General features: G+C 36.6%; 1 protein-coding gene across 3 annotated transcripts in view; it reads right to left on the bottom strand.

Annotated features, from left to right (window-relative positions):
• Positions 1-20178, bottom strand: part of YIPF7 (Yip1 domain family member 7) — a 75506-nt gene that overhangs the window by 46207 nt on the left and 9121 nt on the right. For 2 of the 3 annotated variants that reach the window (XR_014062670.1, XM_081522002.1), the window contains exon 2: positions 13713-13829. Coding sequence is in view for 2 of the 3 variants with exons in the window: in XM_081522002.1 (XP_081378128.1) it covers positions 13713-13752 (40 nt within the window). In the remaining variant the exon portion in view is untranslated. Of the gene's footprint in view, positions 1-7459; positions 7619-13712; positions 13830-16705; positions 16804-20178 lie in introns of those variants that run through there. The other variant, XM_081521905.1, reaches the window with a different exon arrangement.

Genomic DNA, 20178 nt, shown 5'->3' with positions numbered 1-20178 from the left:
TTCTTTATATCTTCTGCTTCTGTTAGGTCCATACCATTTCTGTCCTTTATTGTGCCCACCTTTGCATGAAATGTTCCCTTGGTATGTCTAATTTTCTTCAAGAATCTCTAGTCTTTCCCATTGTATGGTTTCCCTCTATTTCTTTGCATTGATAACTTAGGAAGGCTTTCTTATCTCTCTTTGCTATTCTTTGGAACTCTGCATTCATATGGATATATCTTTCCTTTACCCCTTTGCCTTTTGCTTCTCTTTTCTCAGCTAACTGAAAGGTCTCCTCAGGCAACCATTTTACCTTTTTGCACTTTTATTATTGGGGATGGTTTTGATCACTGCCTTCAGGTGCTTATCTATCAGATCCAATCCCTTGAAAATATTTGTCACTTCCACTGTATAATCTGAAGGGATTTGATTTAGGTCACCTGAATGGTCTAGTTGTTTTCCTTACTTGCTTCAATTTAGATCTGAATTTGGCAATAAGGAGTTCATGATCTGAGCCATAGTCAGCTCCTGGCCTTATTTTTGCTGACTGTATAGAGCTTCTCCATCTTCGGCTGCATAGTATATAGTCAATTTGATCTGGTATTGACTATCTGGTGATGTCCATGTGTAGAGTCGTCTCTTGTGTTGTTGGGAGAAGGTGTTTGCTATGACCAGTGTTCCCTTGGCAAACTCTGTTAGCCTTTGCCCTGCTTCATTTTGTACTCCAAGGCCAAACTTGCCTGTTACTCCAGGTATCTCCTGACTTTCTACTTTTGCATTCTAGTCCCCTATGATGAAAAGGACATCTAAATTTCAATTAGCAGTGTTATTTAATCTGAAGACACGTAGCCCAGGTCTGGTATTTAACTTCCATTCTTCCTAATGAGCTATGCTATGCTAACTATGTGAAACTCCACAGAAGAGAAAAGGTAATGGTTCTTTCAGCAACTAACAGCAATCAAGGGTGCACACATATTTTAATCAGGCCAAAGCTCTGTGTTGTTGAGTCTGTGTATTCAGAGACTGAATACTTGAGACAATTAACCTTTCTTTTGAATAGTGATGGTAAAATAAAATAACCAAAATCACTGAGGCCCAGTGTCTGTGAGTCTAAACTCATTTAGAAGTTTCTAATTTTTTTCCAGTACCCTGTTTTTCAAAGAATTCTCACTGCCACATTACATACCCCTCTGCTAGATTCTATTCCTCTTATATATTTTTCATTAAAAAGAAAAGAAAAACACCAGACATTTGACATACACTGAATATAGAAATAAATTTCAGCATTACATCGGTTACTTTTCTTACCACACCGACAAACTTTAAGATGTAGAAAAAAAGAACATTTATAAGGAAGAGGAATGTAACTTCACTACTTAGGAACCAGTAATTAAGCTGATTTCCCTCCTACTATCATTTTAAATTTGGATAAGAGTGAGGTGGGGGTTAGGAAAAACTGAAGCTAAACTATTATAAAGTATGTACATTTGAGTTGAAAAGAGTGGAAATCTTTTAGCTGAATGTTTTTACTGAATTTTGCTGTAAGCCCTAAAAGATTTACAGGTGTTGGTCTTTCTGACACGCACTAAGGCAAGTACTGTTAGTTTATTTCTGCTTTGTGCATTAGATGGTTGAAGTTTGGGGAGATGAAGTATGTTTTCCAAAGTCACAAAGCCAGTAATAGAGAATTTAGTTTACAGCACTGGAGAATCTGACACAAGAACTCATACTTTTCATATAAATAAATAGATAACAGTCCAATTTAAAGGATGGATAGAAGAATTGAATAGACAATTTTTCCAAAAAAGACATCCAAATGACCAACAGGTACATGAAAACATGCTTAGCACCATTAATCATCAAGAAAATGCAAATCAAAATCACAATATCATCTCACACCTGTTAGAATGGCTAACATCGAAAAGAAGTTAAGTGTTGGTGAGGATATGCAGAAAAGGCAACTCTTCAATATTGTTGGTGGGACTGTTAATTGGTATAGCCACTATGGAAAGCACTATGGGGGTTCCTCAAATATTATAAAAAAAATAGAACTACCATATGATCCAGGTATACCACTGCTGGGAATATATATGAAGGAAACAAAAACAGGATATCAGAGAGATATCTGCACCTCCACTTTGATAGCAGCACTGTGTGTGTGCCTGCTAAGTCACTTCACTTGTATCCAACTCTTTATGACCCTATGTACCATAGCCCCCCAGGCTCCTCTGTCCATGGGATTCTCTAGACAAGGGTGGGTTATTTACGATTAGTGCCACTTGGGAAGATAGCAGCATTGGGTACAACAGTCAAAACCACCTAAGTGTCCATTGATGGATGAATAGATTTAAAAGTTATGTATATGTATATATATACAGTATGGAGGGCTTCCCTGGTAGCTCAGCTGGTAAAGAATCTGCCTGCAATGCAGGAGACCCCAGTTCAATTCCTGGGTTGGGAAGATCCCCTGGAGAAGGGATAGGCTGCCCACTCCAGTATTCATGGGCTTCTCTGGTGGCTCAGATGATAATCTACCTGCAATGTGTGAGACCTGGGTTCGATCCCTGGGTTGGGAAGATCCCCTGGAGGAGGTCATGGCAACCCACTCCAGTATTCCTGCCTGGAGAATCCCTATGGACAGAGCTGCCTGGTGGGCTACAGTCCATGGGGTCACAAAAGGTTGGACACAACTGAGCAACTAAGTGCACACACACACACACACACACACACACACACACACACAAAGGAATACTATTCAGTCATAAAAAATGAGGAAATTCTACCATTTGTGACAACATGAATGGACCTTTTTCCAAGTGAAATAAGCCAGAAATAAAAAGCCAAATACTTCACAGTATCACTTGTATGTGGAGTCTAAAAACATTTTTTTTTAAGTCAAACTTACAGAGTCAGAGTAGAAAAGTGGTTGCCATGGGGTAGGGGAAGTAGGAAGAGATGGGTAAAAGGTTATAAAAGCAGAAAAAGAACCCACCCTTTTAACCATAGCTTTGATTGAGTCAAAGTGCATCTAATCTCACAATGTTTGTATTTTTTTTTCAGTGAGCTCAGTTCTCCCATGTGAAGCACTGTACTCCCAAATCATTGGTACATGGCATTTAACTTCCCTTCACAGGATTTAGTAACTCTCTTTGGTCAAAGACAGGGTATAGTTCAATTTCTTCTATAGTGGCATGTACCACCTAAACACCTCGCAGAGCTAACATTCTACACACAGGGTATCAGATGAAATTTCAACGACTGTCATGACATAGCGGGGTCTTGCTCTAACAGGGACCTAGGCATTTTCAGAATATCAGCCAGACATGGCCTGGATTAGGATAGAAGGTGTATCTTTCACTCTTTCCCCATCCAGGGTGACAACTGCTATCCACCCAAACTTGAAAAGAAAGAATATGAATTTAATTTGAATTAAATTAATAGTGAGCAAATAATTTTACATTTCAACTTCCCTTTTTACTTTTACAGTGTATTTATATATTTCTTACTGAACATCTACTTTGGAAAATATGAGCAGTTCATCAATTTAAAATAGGTTAGGCTGTCTAACGTGATATTTAAAATAGCAGAAGATATTAAAAGTAGACAAATGCTTAAGTTGAAGTTGATGTCACCTGAGACTTATGTTGTTTTCAAATTTTATTTTCAATTTAGACATTTACATTAACAATATGCTCTCAGTTTTTACTACAATAAAGTGACTTAATTCAAAATAACTTTCCTCAAAAAGTGTAATTATTATGCTTGAAGAAACCCAGATGAAAATTTTTTACAAGACATTGTTACTGATTTCAGGCACTTATTTAACGGCATAATTAACTTTTGCACGTTTCAACATTGAGTCATGAAACAGTAAATGAACACAGATCTAATAAATTTTTTCATAAGAAAAAATATCTTATGTGTTTTTTACCAAAATACATTTCCATAATATTTTGTTTTAAAATTTATTACATGGTATGCAAATGAGACTATATGTATTTATCAATTGTAGTACTCTAATATAACACCTTATTTTACAAGATAAAAAAGATGAAACTGTTATGAAATTTGAATGCAAAATTTATTGTTTTGCTGTCATCTAGTGGTAGTAAAGTATACAATATATATGCTATAAAAATGAATTAATATCTTTGTTTTCTATGCAAATTGTGGCACTGGCCTTTCAAATATGAACATCAGGCTATGCTACAAATATAAATACCAAATGTCACAGTAATTTTTCTAGTCTGACAGATTTGAATTGACTATTATTTATAAAGATGCATTTGTTAACACATTGATTGCACATTATCACATAGCAAAAGTTATCATTCTTACAGAAAACCAAGCGAAAGCGAGCTTTTTAGACAGCAAACTGAGGAATAAACAAACACATTTTTCAAATAGCATGTTTTTGTGCACGGGGTAATTATTATAGCTTCATAATTTTATAGGTTGTTTTGGTGTATGCTAATAAAAACTAGCAAATGTCAGTTATCATCTTATCCTAGAAATCTTGCATATGGTCTTTTTATACCTTTTAGACAGATAAGGCTTGAGGCTTCACAAAGTCACCCTGCCTAAAGAGCATATTGGATCAGAGTCCAGAAATTTCATAGACTCAAAATGCAAAATTATATTAGGTACTGTCATTTCCAATATATATTTGGTGAGTATAATCACAAAGAGAAAAAATTCTAGGAATTTCTCTGAGCTGTAGAAAGGAGGAGGGGAAATCTAATACATTTCCTATTTGAAATTTGAGAAGACATCATAGGAGAATGTATTAGAGTTTAGAATAACATAATGGAGGTATTTGAGACAAGTAGAAAAGATTATATTAAATAAACATTATAGGAAAAATTGATTAATCATAAAAAAGTTACATTCTACTTCACATACTAACCTACAACAATTTTCAATGAATCAAAAATTTAAGTCCAGAACAAAAAGATAATTCAAAAATTTAAGAATCTATAAGATAATATTTATTTTTGGCTTTAGAGCTAGAGAAATATAGTCTAAACAAAGAATAATTGGAAAAAAAGTTAACAAGAAAAATATTGTGGGGTTGAAAACATAAATATTAAAACATCTGTATGTTCTAATATCCCATAAATAAATTAGATGACAAACACAATCTATGAAAAAAGCATGAAATACATATTCCAGACAATAATAAATATCTTTACCATATAAATATCTCTATAAATAAAAAAAGCAAGGAAAAGTCTTAAGACTCCAATAGGAAATCTGGCAAAGAACTTTAAAAACAGAAAGAAGTAAAAGTCAATGAACATGAACAGAAAGTCTAACTTCTCTAGTAACCAAGAAATAAAAAGTATTATTTTTTTGCCTTTTTTGCCTATCAAATTAACAAAGACATTTACTATTCTACTGTGTAGGTGTATTGGCTCATCATTTTTCCAGATGAGTCTGACAGTGTAAATGCCGTTGACCCAGCAGTCCCAACGTTATAGATCGATCCTGAGGACAGATTCTGTACAGGTCAAAGTTATCTAATGTGATGTTCACCAAAACATTATCTATTATAAAGGAACAATGTTTAAGATTTAAATTGTGGTGGTGGTTTAGTCACTAAGTTGTGTACGACTCTTGCGACCCCACAGACTAGTCTCCTCTGTCCATGGGATTTTCCAGGCAAGAAAACTGGAGCAGGCTATCATTTCCTTCTCCAGGGGATCTTCCTGACTCAAGGATAGAACCTGTGTCTCCTGCATTGTTGATGGATTTTTTACTGCTGAGCCAGATTTAAATTATGATATTTGTATATAATGGGCTTCCCAGGTGGCTCAGTGGTAAGGAATCTGCCTGCCAGTGCAGGAGACATGGGTTTGAGCCCTCAGTCAGGAGGATCCCCTGGGGAAGGAAATGACAACCCATTCTACTATTCTTGCCTGGACAATCCCATGGAAATAGGAGTGTGGCAGGCTATAGTCTATGGGGTCACAATGAGTTGGACATGACTTAGTGACTGACCATGCCTGCACTTGTATATAATAGATCATGTTTTCAAATAATATTTAATGACTTTAAAGAATGCAAAGATAAAAATACTTATGATATAAGGTAACTTTAAAAAATACAAAACTTCATATCCATAGTATGATCCAATTTTTAAGTATTTATAAATATATATATTCAAAGAGAGGCAGTATTTCATTTTTAAGTGTGTATATATATATATTCATAGAAAATAGAATAAAGACTGGAATAAATATTATCAAATCATTAATGATAGTCATGTCTCAGAAACAAAATTTTCAGTGACTTTTTATATTTTTATTCGTATGTTTCTATATTTTCCAAATTTCTATTTTTGAATATAGATTACTTTTATAATTAGACAATTGATAAGTCTTTTTTATGTTTTAAGTAGAGATGTTGGCAGGGTCATGGCAAATGCCTAATGAAAATAGCTTATAACTTTCAGGTGTTAGGTACCAGATGTAGAGGCAACTTAGAATGCATGGTCAAGCATAAAAGATGCAAAAATTTAACTGGCCTCTAGAGTTCCAACAAATTGATTATATAATTCTCTGTACTTTTCTGAATAGTTTAAATCTTTACCCTCTTCTTAATTTTTAAGGCAAAGAGAGAAAAATCCTTTAATATAAGGTGGCTGGCTGTGTCCAAACAATGATCTTCTGATGGGAATGTTAACCTATCTGTTTTCATTGGACTACATAGAAAAGAGAGCAGTTAGCCTGTGAATATTTCTCCTTGGCTCTCAAATTTAAATCTCCTTGAATTTTAGTTTTCTAGCATCATGTTGACATGCCATAGGAACACAAGTAGCAGATATAAATTGGCAGAATTTTTAAATAAAAAAAAAATCAATGGGTGGGAGATCCCTGAAATCTTTGGAGGAAACATTCATCTGCAAGGGTCCCCAGGTTTCCTTGCCACAAGCAGTGCTACTTACTGGAATCATATTCCTCCTCACTTAGTCATACCTAGATGAGATGAGGGGGCTCACATGAGCCAGGAAGGAGAAAAAAAAACAACTCACTTCTCCATGATAACTAAAAAGAATATTGATAAACTATCCCTGTTGCCCCCAGGCAAGCATAGCAGAAAATAGTAAAAACATGCTGCTATAAAGTAGCTTCATTAACTGGGTGGGAAGAGTGGTTACTTTTATATAATTACTTTGCCCAAAGATGTTCACTGTTGTCTAGAGATGGCCAGGGAGTCCACATCTAAGAAACAGTGAAGAAACATTTAAAAACTGCAATACCAACATAGTGTTAGCACATATCTACTTCAGATTTTCCCCACACAAACAGGAGACAAACTCCCACTGGTTTAAATGTATCTGTCTGGAAGATTCTAGTTTATATGTGGAACAATCATATAAAACACTATATGCAGCATGCTTATAGTGTGCATTAAGTGCTGATTATTGCTATTATTCTTCAAGCTGTACACACATTAATAGCACTTCCTTAACTTATCTTCTAGTAAAGGAGGCTCTTCATCAAAGCTATCAATGTAAGAAGACGGTGAATAATAATCCTGGTTGGATGCTGGCTGAAAAAACTGTCCTGTGCAACCCGATGACACGAGCATCTCTGCTGGGACAAAGGCAGGCTGAGGCTGCTCACTGGCTTGTTGTCTAGAAAAAGGAAAATATTGATACTGATACATCTAAGAAAGGGACATCATGATAAAGTGAGGAAGGAAACTACAATTTTCCTTTTACAATGTCTCCTGGTTTTTATGACTGTTCATCCATGAAAAAATTAACTTGCTTGAAGTTTAACCTAAACAAACAAACAAAAAAAGAAAAGTAACTAGCTGTGAGAAAACTCTCTACAAGAATGATCCATACTGACTAACATGTACTGATTATTTGCAATGTGTTGGACACTTCACATTTTCTCACATAATTAATATCTGCAAAGTAAAAACTGTAGTTTTAATCTCATCTTACAGAAAAAGACATACAGATTCATGGAGACTGAAAGACTTGTCTGGCAACACACAATAACATTCAAGTGCTGGACAGTGAACTGAAGCTGTCTGTCTGAGCAGGGCGCTTCTCCCTACATGATGCTGCTTTTCCACTGATTTTCAGGGACTATCACCAAATAGGACATTCCCTATAAATCTGGGCAAATAGCAATTAAAAAAATCACAGTCATACTAAGTGAAGCAAACCAGACAAAGACAAATATCACATAATATTGCTTATATGTGGAATCTAACAAATGAACTTATTTACAAAACAGAAATAGACCCCCAGACATAGAAAAGCTCTGGCCCTTCCCAGACAGTTATTTCCAATCAAATTATCTTTGAGTCCCTGACTAAAAGTCTTTCATAGCTGGCTTCACTGTTCCTCTTTTGAAATATGCGATTTAGTTTTGTCAAAACATAATGTTTCAATATTTCCTTGATTGTGCTTTTATTTGTTTTTTATTTTACCGTTTATGTAAGAAAAACAATCTTAGTAAATAACTTCTTAAAGCTAGAGAATGGAAGGAAGAAATGCGGGCTAGTCTACAACGTTATTTGGTCGTTTCAAATTGTTTTTAACTAAAGGAAAAGAAAGAAACATAAAGAATGGTCCTTGATTACAGAGCATCTTAGTTAGCCCTTTGGGAAGGTAAATACTAAAATTTTGATGATTTAAAACCCAACACATTATTCCAAATTACTGAACTAGACCAAAATAAACACTGGACTCTATCTAGCAGGTGGGATTTAAACATTAGCTTTGTTAGTAGGCATCTCTTCTAAAAATCATTTCAAACAACTGTGAAGTGACTGCAAAAAGTTCCTTTAGAATAATTGGCAACATTTTTGGTCACATTTCCCTTCTTTTACCTTCTGACTCTACATATTATATTTCTGCATGTAACGATAGTCCCATGGTGGGATGTATTCTGAACCAAGTAGAGTGATTAGCAAACAGGACTTCTGGAGTCCAAATGCCTGCATTCAAATCCCAATTTTATACTCTTAGGCAAACTGTTTCACCTCCCATGCCTCTGTTTCTTCATCTGTAAAATGAGGACAATAATAGAACTAAAAATGTTATTATGAATTAAATTATCTGAAATAAAAAAAGCACTTAGATTAGTGCTGGGCATATAAGAAGCAATCAATAAACATTAGCTAAGTGTTCGTATGTTCTCTTCCTGAGACTGACTCTGAAGCATTCTAGACACCTCCTTCACTCCCTGGAACAGCATCTTCTATATTTGTAAGTAGTCATTTTCCAGTCTGCCACTTCCTCATAGAAAACAACATTAATCAGAGTCCAAGAGTTTGTATTCCTTCTGTGCTGATCATCTCTAGCTTTTCCGCACTTCGGTTCCCCTGCACCACCCACACTGATTTTCATAATATACCACCCAACCTGTGTTTTCCTACCAGGAGAATCTCCACTATACGCATGCCGGGACTTCTATCCACAACCCATGAAGCAATGGCCATACCTGGTCCATATACAAACCCTCTGAGTGCTCACTAATTCTTCAGTATTCCCCCTTTCACCACCTATAGCTGGGGTTATACAATTCCAACCAGCCTGAAGAGACTTGTCTTTACTTAGATGGTATCGTGTTGAGGTATAGCATGGCCTCCATGGGGAAAATGTTTTTACCTGTTTCTGTAGCAATAGGACTTAACATTCACCTTCCAATGTAAACATGGAAGACAGAAGATCACTGTTAGGTGACTCAATTATAATTTCTGTGGTTGCAGAATTATGTTTCTTGTAGTCAGTTTTCTGTGTGCCATCAGATGATCACTAGCTACATATTTTATTAGATGGAAGTCCAAAACTATATAGACTTCTATCATGATGGTCGATTGATGCTACTTTCCTTTGTCAGTCTGATCCCAGGGGAATGGGGGTGGTGCAGTGACTCCCAGTGTCGTATGGCAAGCTGGAGTGTAAATCAGGTGGTAAGGAATATACCATCAAATAAGCATACTTCATTGTTAAGTCCATCTCCACATTTGGACTAACATTCAAATATGTGTGATTTTCACACAGTTGGGTGACATTATACTTCTTCAGGAACCTGAGACAATGAAAGTTTTCAAAATTTGCAACAGATCATTTGAAATAGCATTGTTGTTTAGTCACTAATTGGTGTCCAACTCTTTGCGACCCAATGGACTACTAATCTCCTCTGTCTATCGGATTTCCCAAGCAAAAATACTGAAGTGGGTTGCCATTTCCTTCTCCAGGGATCAAACTCACATCTCCTGCATTAACAGGCAGATTCTTTACCACTGAGCCACCAAGTAAGCCCTTGAAATAGCATGACAACAAAAATATCCGTTGGTTAAAAAATTTTAGTCTGAACTCCCAGAAACATTTAATCTATACAAGTCTCCAGTTAAGCCAGTAAACAGACATTCTAAGTACGCTTGATTGTACAGGGTGAGTTAGATGGCAGTGTGTTTTAGGATATGGTGACCAGGGGTTTTGCTTGTTTAACATGCCCAGATCCTGGCTCAGTCAGCAGGTACACATAGCTATGCGGCATTGACAGAGCCATTAACTATATTTGAAACACTAGAGGAAGCTCTCTAGGGATTCAGAATAGCTGATTCAGTATGTATTTGCTGAAGGCCTCCTGAAACTTTTAAAGGGAGTTTTCCAGTTGTTGTCACCTTTCTGCAGAAACCACAATTTATTACTCTAAATAATCGGAAGAGATTTCTCATTTCAAAAACTGGAAAACTACAGTGAGAAAATACAGCCTAGATAATTGGCTGCAAGCATTGGAAATAATGCCTATCTGAATGACTGGATAGTTAATCTTTTAATGAGAAAACTCCACATTAAACTAAGAAAACTTTATACAAATATATTTATTCATAATAAACACATTAAACCAGCTTCAGATCACAATGCCATTCGTTGAGCAGAATAAGTTTTTTTTGATGTGATTTCATATTGAGGAGGAGAGGATGGGGCAGGGGGCAGAAAGAGAAAAATAGATATATTGATTATAACCTACTACTGGATTCTTATATCTTTTGCCAGTATGGTCAGCATCTTGTTCTGATTTGGGATATATTTTAATTGAACTATTCACTGTACGAATAAAAGATCAAATATCAAGTCATTTGATGCAAACCAGTAATCACTGACCTGACTCCACGTTTTATGTACCTCATAAAAGTACCACAGTTAATATACCCTTTTATAATTCCTGAGACTTGAAGCATGGGTTGGAATTTAGAGGTTACCACATTCAAATCAGGACTTGGATTTAAATGCTAAGCATCTGAAGTAGGCTAAGCCATCAACTTGATGATGTAATCATAACTTGTCCTCACTTGGTTATACTAATTTTCATCTTCTCGTCACCTCAACTTCTGTTGATATGGGCGATCAAATGGAAAAAGAAGACAAGGTGGGGTAGGGTAGAAGAGAAGGCTCTAGTATGAGTCCCTGATTAAGGAGAGAGCTTTGTCTCTATTTTATCAGACATTTTAGCTTTGTTTAGTCTGAAAACACAGATTGCAGACCCTACCCAGGTGCTTGTTCCATCTGGAGAAAAGAGAAAAGAAACCAGCAAGTGATTGGATTCTTTCAATAAAACAGGAGCACAAAGCTGAAAAATCCTGTTAGATAGCTCTCATGCGGATTATATATTTTGAGTTACCCTCTTGTAATACTCTCATGCTCAAACTACTTCCCGTGCCATCACATACTTTTCTGTTTTTTCCTGACTGCAAATTGTAAATCATAAATGAAATAAAGTTCTTTTTCCGTTGTTGAATTCTGCAATGAGCCAATTCTAGACAGCCTATTCCTTCTCCCTTATTTTCCTTATAAATATTTTAAATTTATTTAATTTTCCTGGTAATATTCAGATATGATGGCTCAAACTGTAAAGGATCTGCCTGCAATGCAGGAGACCTGGGTTTGATCCCTAGGTCAGGAAGATCCCCTGGAGGAGGGCATGGCAACCCACTCAAGTATTCTTGCCTGAAAAACCCCATGGACAGAGGAGCCTGGCGGGCTAAAGTCCATTGGGTCGCAAAGAGTGGGACATGACAGAGCGACTAACACTTTCACTTTCATAGATAGATGCATGGATTTTTTTTCATTCTAAGAAATTCTTATGGCAACTTGACTAACACTAGACAACACAAACTAGGGGCATAAAAGAGATAAAATTCCAGATACTTAACCATTTTAAGAAAACCTTATGAACCAATGGCTTTCCCTATCGCTTTAGAGCAGCAGTTCAGCAGTAGCCCTTAGGACACAGCTTGTGAAAACAGCACGTATCTGCCTGTGTCTGTAGGAGTCATCAGCCCATGCAAACAATGTCAAGATTGTCCTGGGTATAGCTGGAACAGAAGAGACACCACTGCCAGTTGTATTTATTCTGTTTTCTTTTTCCTCTCTATTCTGAAGTTTTCAAGGTACTTACCTGTGTGTGAAAAATAAACTGCAAGAATTAATACATTTGAAATGTTTGCTATGAAGTTTTTTTCCCTAAACTTGTTGGAATGGCATAAGAAACACACATCCCAGTTTTCCTGAGATGATCCAGTTTATTCTTATTGTATCAACATTGTTACCAATAACACACATTTTACTCTCAAAATGTCTTGATTTTACAATAAATTATATGACCACTTTAGTTCTGGGTCTAATCCAACACCCTATGGCTAGTAGGCTAACCTCATTTTTTATTAGCTATGTGACCTTGGAAAAGTTCTTTAATTTCTCTGTATTCCTTCTTACCTTTCACTAATCTAGACCCATAGAAGAACGTTTAAAGAAGCAACTGTATAACCAAATACAATGTTTAAGTGACTTGGCAAACAAAGTGTCCATTGCCTCTACAAACTATAGTTATATGAAAAAAATAACATTTCTATAATGGTTTTACCTTCACACACACTTTCCTACACATTATCACAATTGCTTTTCAGATAATTCTCATGAGGTAGAGAATTAACTTATTATTAACTCATAATTAATATCCTTATTTCTCAGTTTAAGACAGTCAGGGACGTTGTCTTTCTTAATGAGACAAAAAATGAATGCTAGAGCCAGAACTTAAACCAAATTCTTCTAATCCTACCTGCCCAATTTGGGGCATTAGTAAAGGATAAATCCCAAATCTTAATCATCTTTAAATTTATTTTTAACTCACATTGAACTATCGACTTAAATAGCTAACACATTCTGAATTATGTATATCTAGATTTCATTTAGGAATTTCCACGTTGCATTATAATAGCATATTTAACTGTCCCCTTCAACATAAATTTTTAAATATTGTGAGGGAAAAGATTACAGATTTTTTCTTTATCTTGGGGTTTGTAGCACCTTCCTTAATTCCTGACACACAAGCAGGCACTAAATAAATATTTATTAAATTGAATAAAAGCTGTTTCTTGAGGAGTGTCCTGGAAAATATCAGGTAAAAAGAAAATATTTTGTTTGCCCAGAGCCTGTATTCACACTCCCTGTTAAGTGATATTTTGAAAAGAGGAGACAAGCCCTTCACCTATAAATGGGCCTGCAGCAATAAAAAGCATTCATGGAGAACTGAATTCATTTCCCTGCCCTTTCCTGACATTTCTTCTTGGACATTTTACTGAGAAATAATGGGGAGAGGTTTATCTTCCCCCAAGGAAACCACCCTACCTGAAACCCCATGTCAAAATGTTATGACTTTTTAAAATGAGAACATATTTTCTCCATGTCAAGTACTTACTTTCTAGATCCATAAAGATTTCCACAGGCATTAGAATCATTACAAGTCTGCTCCTGATTATCAATGGTGTAATTAGATTGGTAAAAGTCAGAGGCAAATTGTCCCAAGTTTGACATCCTGAAAAATATGAGTGAAAAATGGAGAAGATTAGGAATCAATAAAATTTCTTTTGAGTTATTTACAGGATCAATAGACAACATGATTACGGCTGGATTCCTATTAGAGAACAAGATATTCTCTGAATGGGGGAAGGGTATGGAAATGTATGCTAGAAAGTCATTTACAAAACCTATATACCTTCAATTAACTTTTCTGAAGTTTTCACTAAGCAGGACTGTGACTAAATTGACTTTGCCTGTTATGTGTGCAAAGTCACTTGAGTTGTGTTTGACTCTTTGTGATTCTATGGATCATAGCCCACCAGTCATCTCTGTCCATGGGATTCTGTGGGCAAGAATACTGGAGAGGGTTGCCATTTCCTTCTCCAAAATTGATTTTAATTATCTGAAAAAAAAATTCTTCACCTAATACCTTGTTCTCAGCAGTTTAAGAGAAAAAGTTTAAAAGTTTGTATACATCTTGAAGATTTTCCCTTAAATAGTGTTATTTCCTCACTTTAAAAACACATATATAGATAGATATACACATAGATATCCATATATATGTACATATATATATTTGTTGTTGTTCAGTTCCTCAGCCATGTCCAAATCTTTGTGGCCTCATGGAATGCAGCACTCCAGGTTTCCCTCTCCTTCATCATCTCCCAGAGCTTGCTCAAACTCATGTCCATTGAGTCGGTGATGCCATCCAACTATATTGTCCTCTGTCACCTCCTTCTCCTGCCTTCAGTATTTCCCAGCATTAGGGTCTGTTATAAAGAATAGGCTCTTCACATCAGGTAGCCAAAGTATTGGAGCTTCAGCATCATATTCCAATGAATATTCAGGACTGATTTACTTTAGGATTGACTGGTTTGATTCTCTTGCAGTCCAAGGGACTCTCAAGAGTCTCCTCCAACAAGCATCAGTTCTTGGGCACTCAGCCTTCCTTATGGTCCAACTCTCACATCCATACATGACTATGGGAAAAGCTATACCTTTGACTATACGGACCTTTATCGGCAAAGTAATGTCTCTGCTTTTTCATAAGCTGTCTAGGCTTGTCATAACTTTTTTTCCAAGTAGCAAGCACCTTTTAATTTCATGGCAGCAGTCACCATCTGCAGAGTGGGACATGACTGAGCTACTTTCACTTCACTTCACTTCAGGTTGGGAGAAATTTAATTGCAGTTTCAGACTTTGAATTTTAAATCATTATAACTAGGCTCAAACACATCTTTATTAATTGAAATAGGAACCATTATAATCAACACATTTTTGCCAATAAGAAATAAGTTGGTTTATTCTTGTAGCATAAAATTCTGTGTTTCTGGATTCAGTGAACTCTTGGAAACCATTTTCTGTCCCTTGCTGGTTGTGGAAGTGTTTTCCATGCTGCTGCTGCTGTTGCTAAGTCATTTCAGTCGTGTCCAACTCTGTGCGACCCCATAGATGGCAGCCCACCAGGCTCCTCTGTCCCTGGGATTCTCCAGGCAAGAATACTGGAGTGGGTTGCCATTTCCTTCTCCAGTTTTCCATGCAAAGTTGCTGAAGTGCTTGAAGAAGTGGTAGGCAAGAGGTCAGGTGAATATAGTGGATGAGGCAAAACTCTGTAGCCCAATTTGTATATATATGAAATACACAGAAAGTAATGTCTTTAGCAAAAAAAATAAAGCAATAAATGCACATTAAAATAATGTATAACATAATCACATTTAAGAATGTATTCCAATATCAAACAGCAAAGTTCAACAATGCAAAACTGCAATTACTTTTGCACTAACCTAATAGCATGTGTGTGTGTGTGTGTGTGTGTGTGTGTGTATGTATGTATGTGCCTGTACATACATCTATCTGTACTCTTTGCAAAGCCAGGAAGTAAATGGCTGATAATAATATTTAAGTTTGATTTATTCACAGAGTTTTAAAGTGTGCTAACAGCCTCTCTACTCCCCAAAAGAAAGATAAAACCCTCAAAACTAATCTCCCAGTTTTACTTTCTAATTCTTAAATGGTGTTTGGAACATTTTCCTTTTCTCTTGCCCTGTCTGCTGCACCAGGGCTTCTGCTGAGTCAGAGGAAGAAAGGCTTGATTTGGCTACAGAAAAAGAGCCTGTCTTTTCTTACACTCTCTACATAGTTTCTACTCACTACTGGGAATGAAGAGTAGTGCATATAGTCTTGATTGAGACCTAAGGGCTAAAATACCAGAGGGGAAAAAGAAAGACTTGACAGGGGAAAAAGGTGGGGGAAGAAAGTAATAGCAAAGTGGGTAATAGTGTCTCTTTGGATGAAAATTAGAGAAATGGAGTAAAAAATCTTTTCAACTCAACATTTTAACCTTTATTTTCCTTTGAAAAGCTTTCTATTTCAAAAGAAGAATTTGAAAATCACTAGGAGTAGTTCATATAATAATCTATGGTATACTACTTATAATACATTTCAAATGAAATTGCATAAACAGCTTGAGCTCTAAGGGCCTCATTAATCAGAAATATTCAAGTAACAATTGTCAAATATATCAATTTTCAGCTCAGTAAAAATGCAAAAAGCTACTCTAAAATTATACTCATACATTTGATATAATAAATCAAGATTTTTCATTAGTAATATGTACAAAAGCAGCTATAAATTATGTAAACTAAAACTAGGAGAATGTAAAATCTTTTAATAACTTGTAATTTAAAAAATTTAGAATTTAAGAGCTTAACTTTTTCAGTCAATGAAAATATGTTATTATAAAGCATAGGCAATAATTTTACTGAAAGTACACTAAGTTTTCAGAACATGCAAAGCTTTATGTTAATATGATTATTGGTTTTGCAGTCCTCATATAACCTAGATTTATACTTTGTTTAAACACCAAATTCTTTAGAATGATCAGACACATACCTTTATATTATTTTATGTTGAAAGATCCCCCAACAAATGTAGCTTTACTTGAGAAATTTTTAACAAATCAGCTCATGAAAAGATGACCTGCTGAGTCTATATATAAGCTTCTAAATTTGTACTCTGACACTCTGAACAGATGCTACAGCCAAAAAAAAAAAGCCTGCCAAAAGCCAAACACAGTATTTTATAACACTTGTTACAGTGTACAAACACAGTGAATGGTGTAGAGACAATTTGATAAAGTAAATGGTAGATTCAGCTTCCTTGTGTGACTAATGTACCATTGAACTCTGATTTAAAATCATTTATTTGAGGCTAAAAATAAGGAGGCCTAACACTCCCTCTACTTCTTAGCCTAGAAGAATATATTCAGCCTTCACAAGATTTTCTAATAACGTGGTAAAAATCAACATATGGTACATGAACTTAACATAACAATCTTAGCAACAATCTGAAAACGTGTGATCAATTTTATCCAAATCTGAACCATTCAATTTATATAAATAATACTAAGAAAGACTCCCCATGGTCTACATCTGATTTTTTCCCTGCTTCTTAATTCTCCATCACAGCCCAAGATGGATATACTAATATGATCTAGAGCACTCCTCGTTCATAGGGCATGTTCTGCCCCATTTTTGAACCAATCTTGATCACTGAAAGACATCTATGATATTGTGTTTTGCAAGGAAAATATATATCTAGTAATTTAGTTGACCAAAATGTGTTTATCATTATCTTCGGTCTTTGTCCATGGTTCCTGACTCATGGCTCCTAAAACCCTTGGAATTTCCTAAGTGTTGAGAGTGACAAAGGTGTCTCTTGGTATGTTAATCAGGTGATTTGGGGACCTCATCTAATGATGGGGACTGGTTGCCAACGGAGCCAATAATGTGAATAGAGGGTTGGAACATTCAACCCCACTCTCAATCTCTGAGGAGGGAAGAGGGCTGTGATGTTGAATTAATTGCCTGTGGTCAATGACAACAAATTATGCCTATTACTGAAACCTTCATAAAGCCTCAAAAGGATGGGGTTTGGAGAGCTTCTGGGTTGGCAAACCCAGTAGGTGGAGGTGCTGGGACAATGGCACCCTCATAGAGAGGGCATGGAAGCTTCTCTCCCTCCCCTCTTCTCTTGCCCTATGCATTTCTTCCATCTGGCTGTTCCTGAGTTATATCTTTCTATAATAAACCAGTGATCCAGTAAGTATATTGTTTCTCTGCGAACCTCTCTGGCAAATAAACCAACTCTAAGGAGGTGATCCTGGGAACCACCAATTTATAGCCAATTTTTAGGTCAGAAGTACAGAAGTACTATTGAATACCAGACCGTGTTCTAGATTTGGAGTTACAGAAGTAGACAAACTAAGAAGTAGAAGTAGACTTGTACTTCAAGAAGTAGACTTGTACTTCAAGAGACATATTTTAATATCAATCCTACTCTATCTACAACAGAAAACAATGACTAGTCTGGTACAGTTCTATGAATTTTAGGTTTAAGTGATTGAACTTTTGCATCAACCTTACAAAGTATTATTATTCCATTTTACAGAAAAGGAAGTAGAGATTAAATAACTTGCCCAGATGGAAGCTAGTAGGTAGAAAAAAGCCACTATTTGCAACCTAGTGGACTAACTACAGAACTCACAATATATCCAAAACGATGTCAGGAATTAGCCAAAATCTATCAAGAAGTAAGCATAAACTATTAAGATGGAGAGCTCAAAGGTGAGAAAATTAGGGTATTCAGTGAAGTCCTCTTAAGAAAGTCATTTGAATTGAGACCTGGTTGATGAGAAGAAGCCATTTGAAAGACTATGTGAAGAGGCTATAAAGCAAACACTCTGCAGTGGCAAGGAATTGGCAGTTTATAGCTTAGGAAAAAAAGCCACGTGGTTATGGTTTTGAATCAAGGGAAAGTTGAAGAAGATGAGGTTAAACTCAGAGGTAGAGGCCAGATCATAAAAGCCTTGGCAAGGAGTATAGATTTTATAATAATTGAAATAAGATGCCACTGCAGGATTTTAAGCATGGTATATTATCAATCTTATGCAGAAATTGAAAAGGGAAACTCATTAGGAGGATGTTGTGCCAGTAACAAATGCATGATATACAGGTAGCTTGGACTAGGGTAGCGGTGGAACTGGGAGAATTGGTAGAAAAGTCTTGGCAGCTGAGGGAAGAATCAATTGAAGGGATCAGGACCAGACCAGTGCTGAAGTAAGAAGACAGTTCATTCCAGGGAAATGATGTGAAGTTGTCTGAACTGGGAAAGGTCCAATGCAAGTGAAGAGGACCAACCAGGTACAAAAGATATGTGGGGAGATTTTTATAGGGTTTAGTTTCTATTGGCTAAGAGGCTTCCCTGGTGGCTCAGCTGGTAAAGAATCTGCCTACAATTCAGGAGACTTGGGTTTGATTCTTGGGTGGGGAAGATCCCCTGGAGAAGGGAATGGCAACCCACTCCAGTATTCTTGCCTGGGAAATCGCATGGAGAGAGGAGCCTGGCAGGCTACAGTCCATGGGGTCATAGAGTCAGGCATGACTGAGTGACTCAGTTCAGTTCAGTTCAGTCGCTCAGTCGTGTCCGACTCTTTGCGATCCCATGGACTGTAGCACACCAGGCTTCCCTGTCTATCACCAACTCCTGGAGCTTACTCAAACTCATGTCCACCAAGTCAGTGATGCCATCCAACCATCTCATTCTCTGTTGTCCCCTTATCATCCCGCCTTCAATCTTTCCCAGCATCAGGGTCTTTTCCAATGCGTCTGTTCTTCGCATCAGGCGGCCAAAGTATTGGAGTTTCAGCTTCAGCATCAGTCCTTCCAATGAATATTCAGGACTGATTACTTTTAGGTTTGACTGGTTTGATCTCCTTGCAGTCCAAGGGACTCTCAAGAGTCTTCTCTAACACCACAGTTCAAAAGCATCAATTCTTTGGTGCTCAGCTTTCTTTATGGTCCAACTCTCACATCCATACATGACTACTGGAAAAACCATAGCTTTGACTAGATGGACCTTTAAAAAAATAAGACAAATTGCCCCCGTTTCCATCTTGGGCTTCCCTGATAGCTCAGTTGGTAAAGAATCTGCCTGCAATGCAGGAGACCCTGGTTCAATTCCTGGGTCAGGAAGATCCACTGGAGAAGGCATAGGCTACCCACTCCAGTATTCTTGGGCTTCCCTTGTGGCTCAGCTGGTAAAAAATCTACCTGCAATACGGGAGACCTGCATTTGATCCCTGGGTTTGCAAGATCCCCTGGAGAAGGGAAAGATTACCCACTAAAGTATTCTGGCCCGGAGAATTCCATGGACTGAATAGTCCTTGGGGTTGCAAAGAGTCTGACACGACTGAGTGACTTTCACTTTCAGGAGGGAGAAGGGAGAGATAATTATTGAAAATATTTATAGAATCCTAATGAATTCTCCGTCCTAAGGCATTAATGTATGGAAAAAGGCTAGATTGT

The sequence above is a fragment of the Giraffa tippelskirchi genome, chromosome 1 (assembly GCF_054371585.1).
Source record: "Giraffa tippelskirchi isolate mGirTip1 chromosome 1, T2T-mGirTip1v1.2.pri, whole genome shotgun sequence".
NCBI lineage: Eukaryota > Metazoa > Chordata > Mammalia > Artiodactyla > Giraffidae > Giraffa > Giraffa tippelskirchi.
Note: the sequence above shows the minus strand (reverse complement) of the source record. Positions and strands in the feature narration are given on the sequence as shown.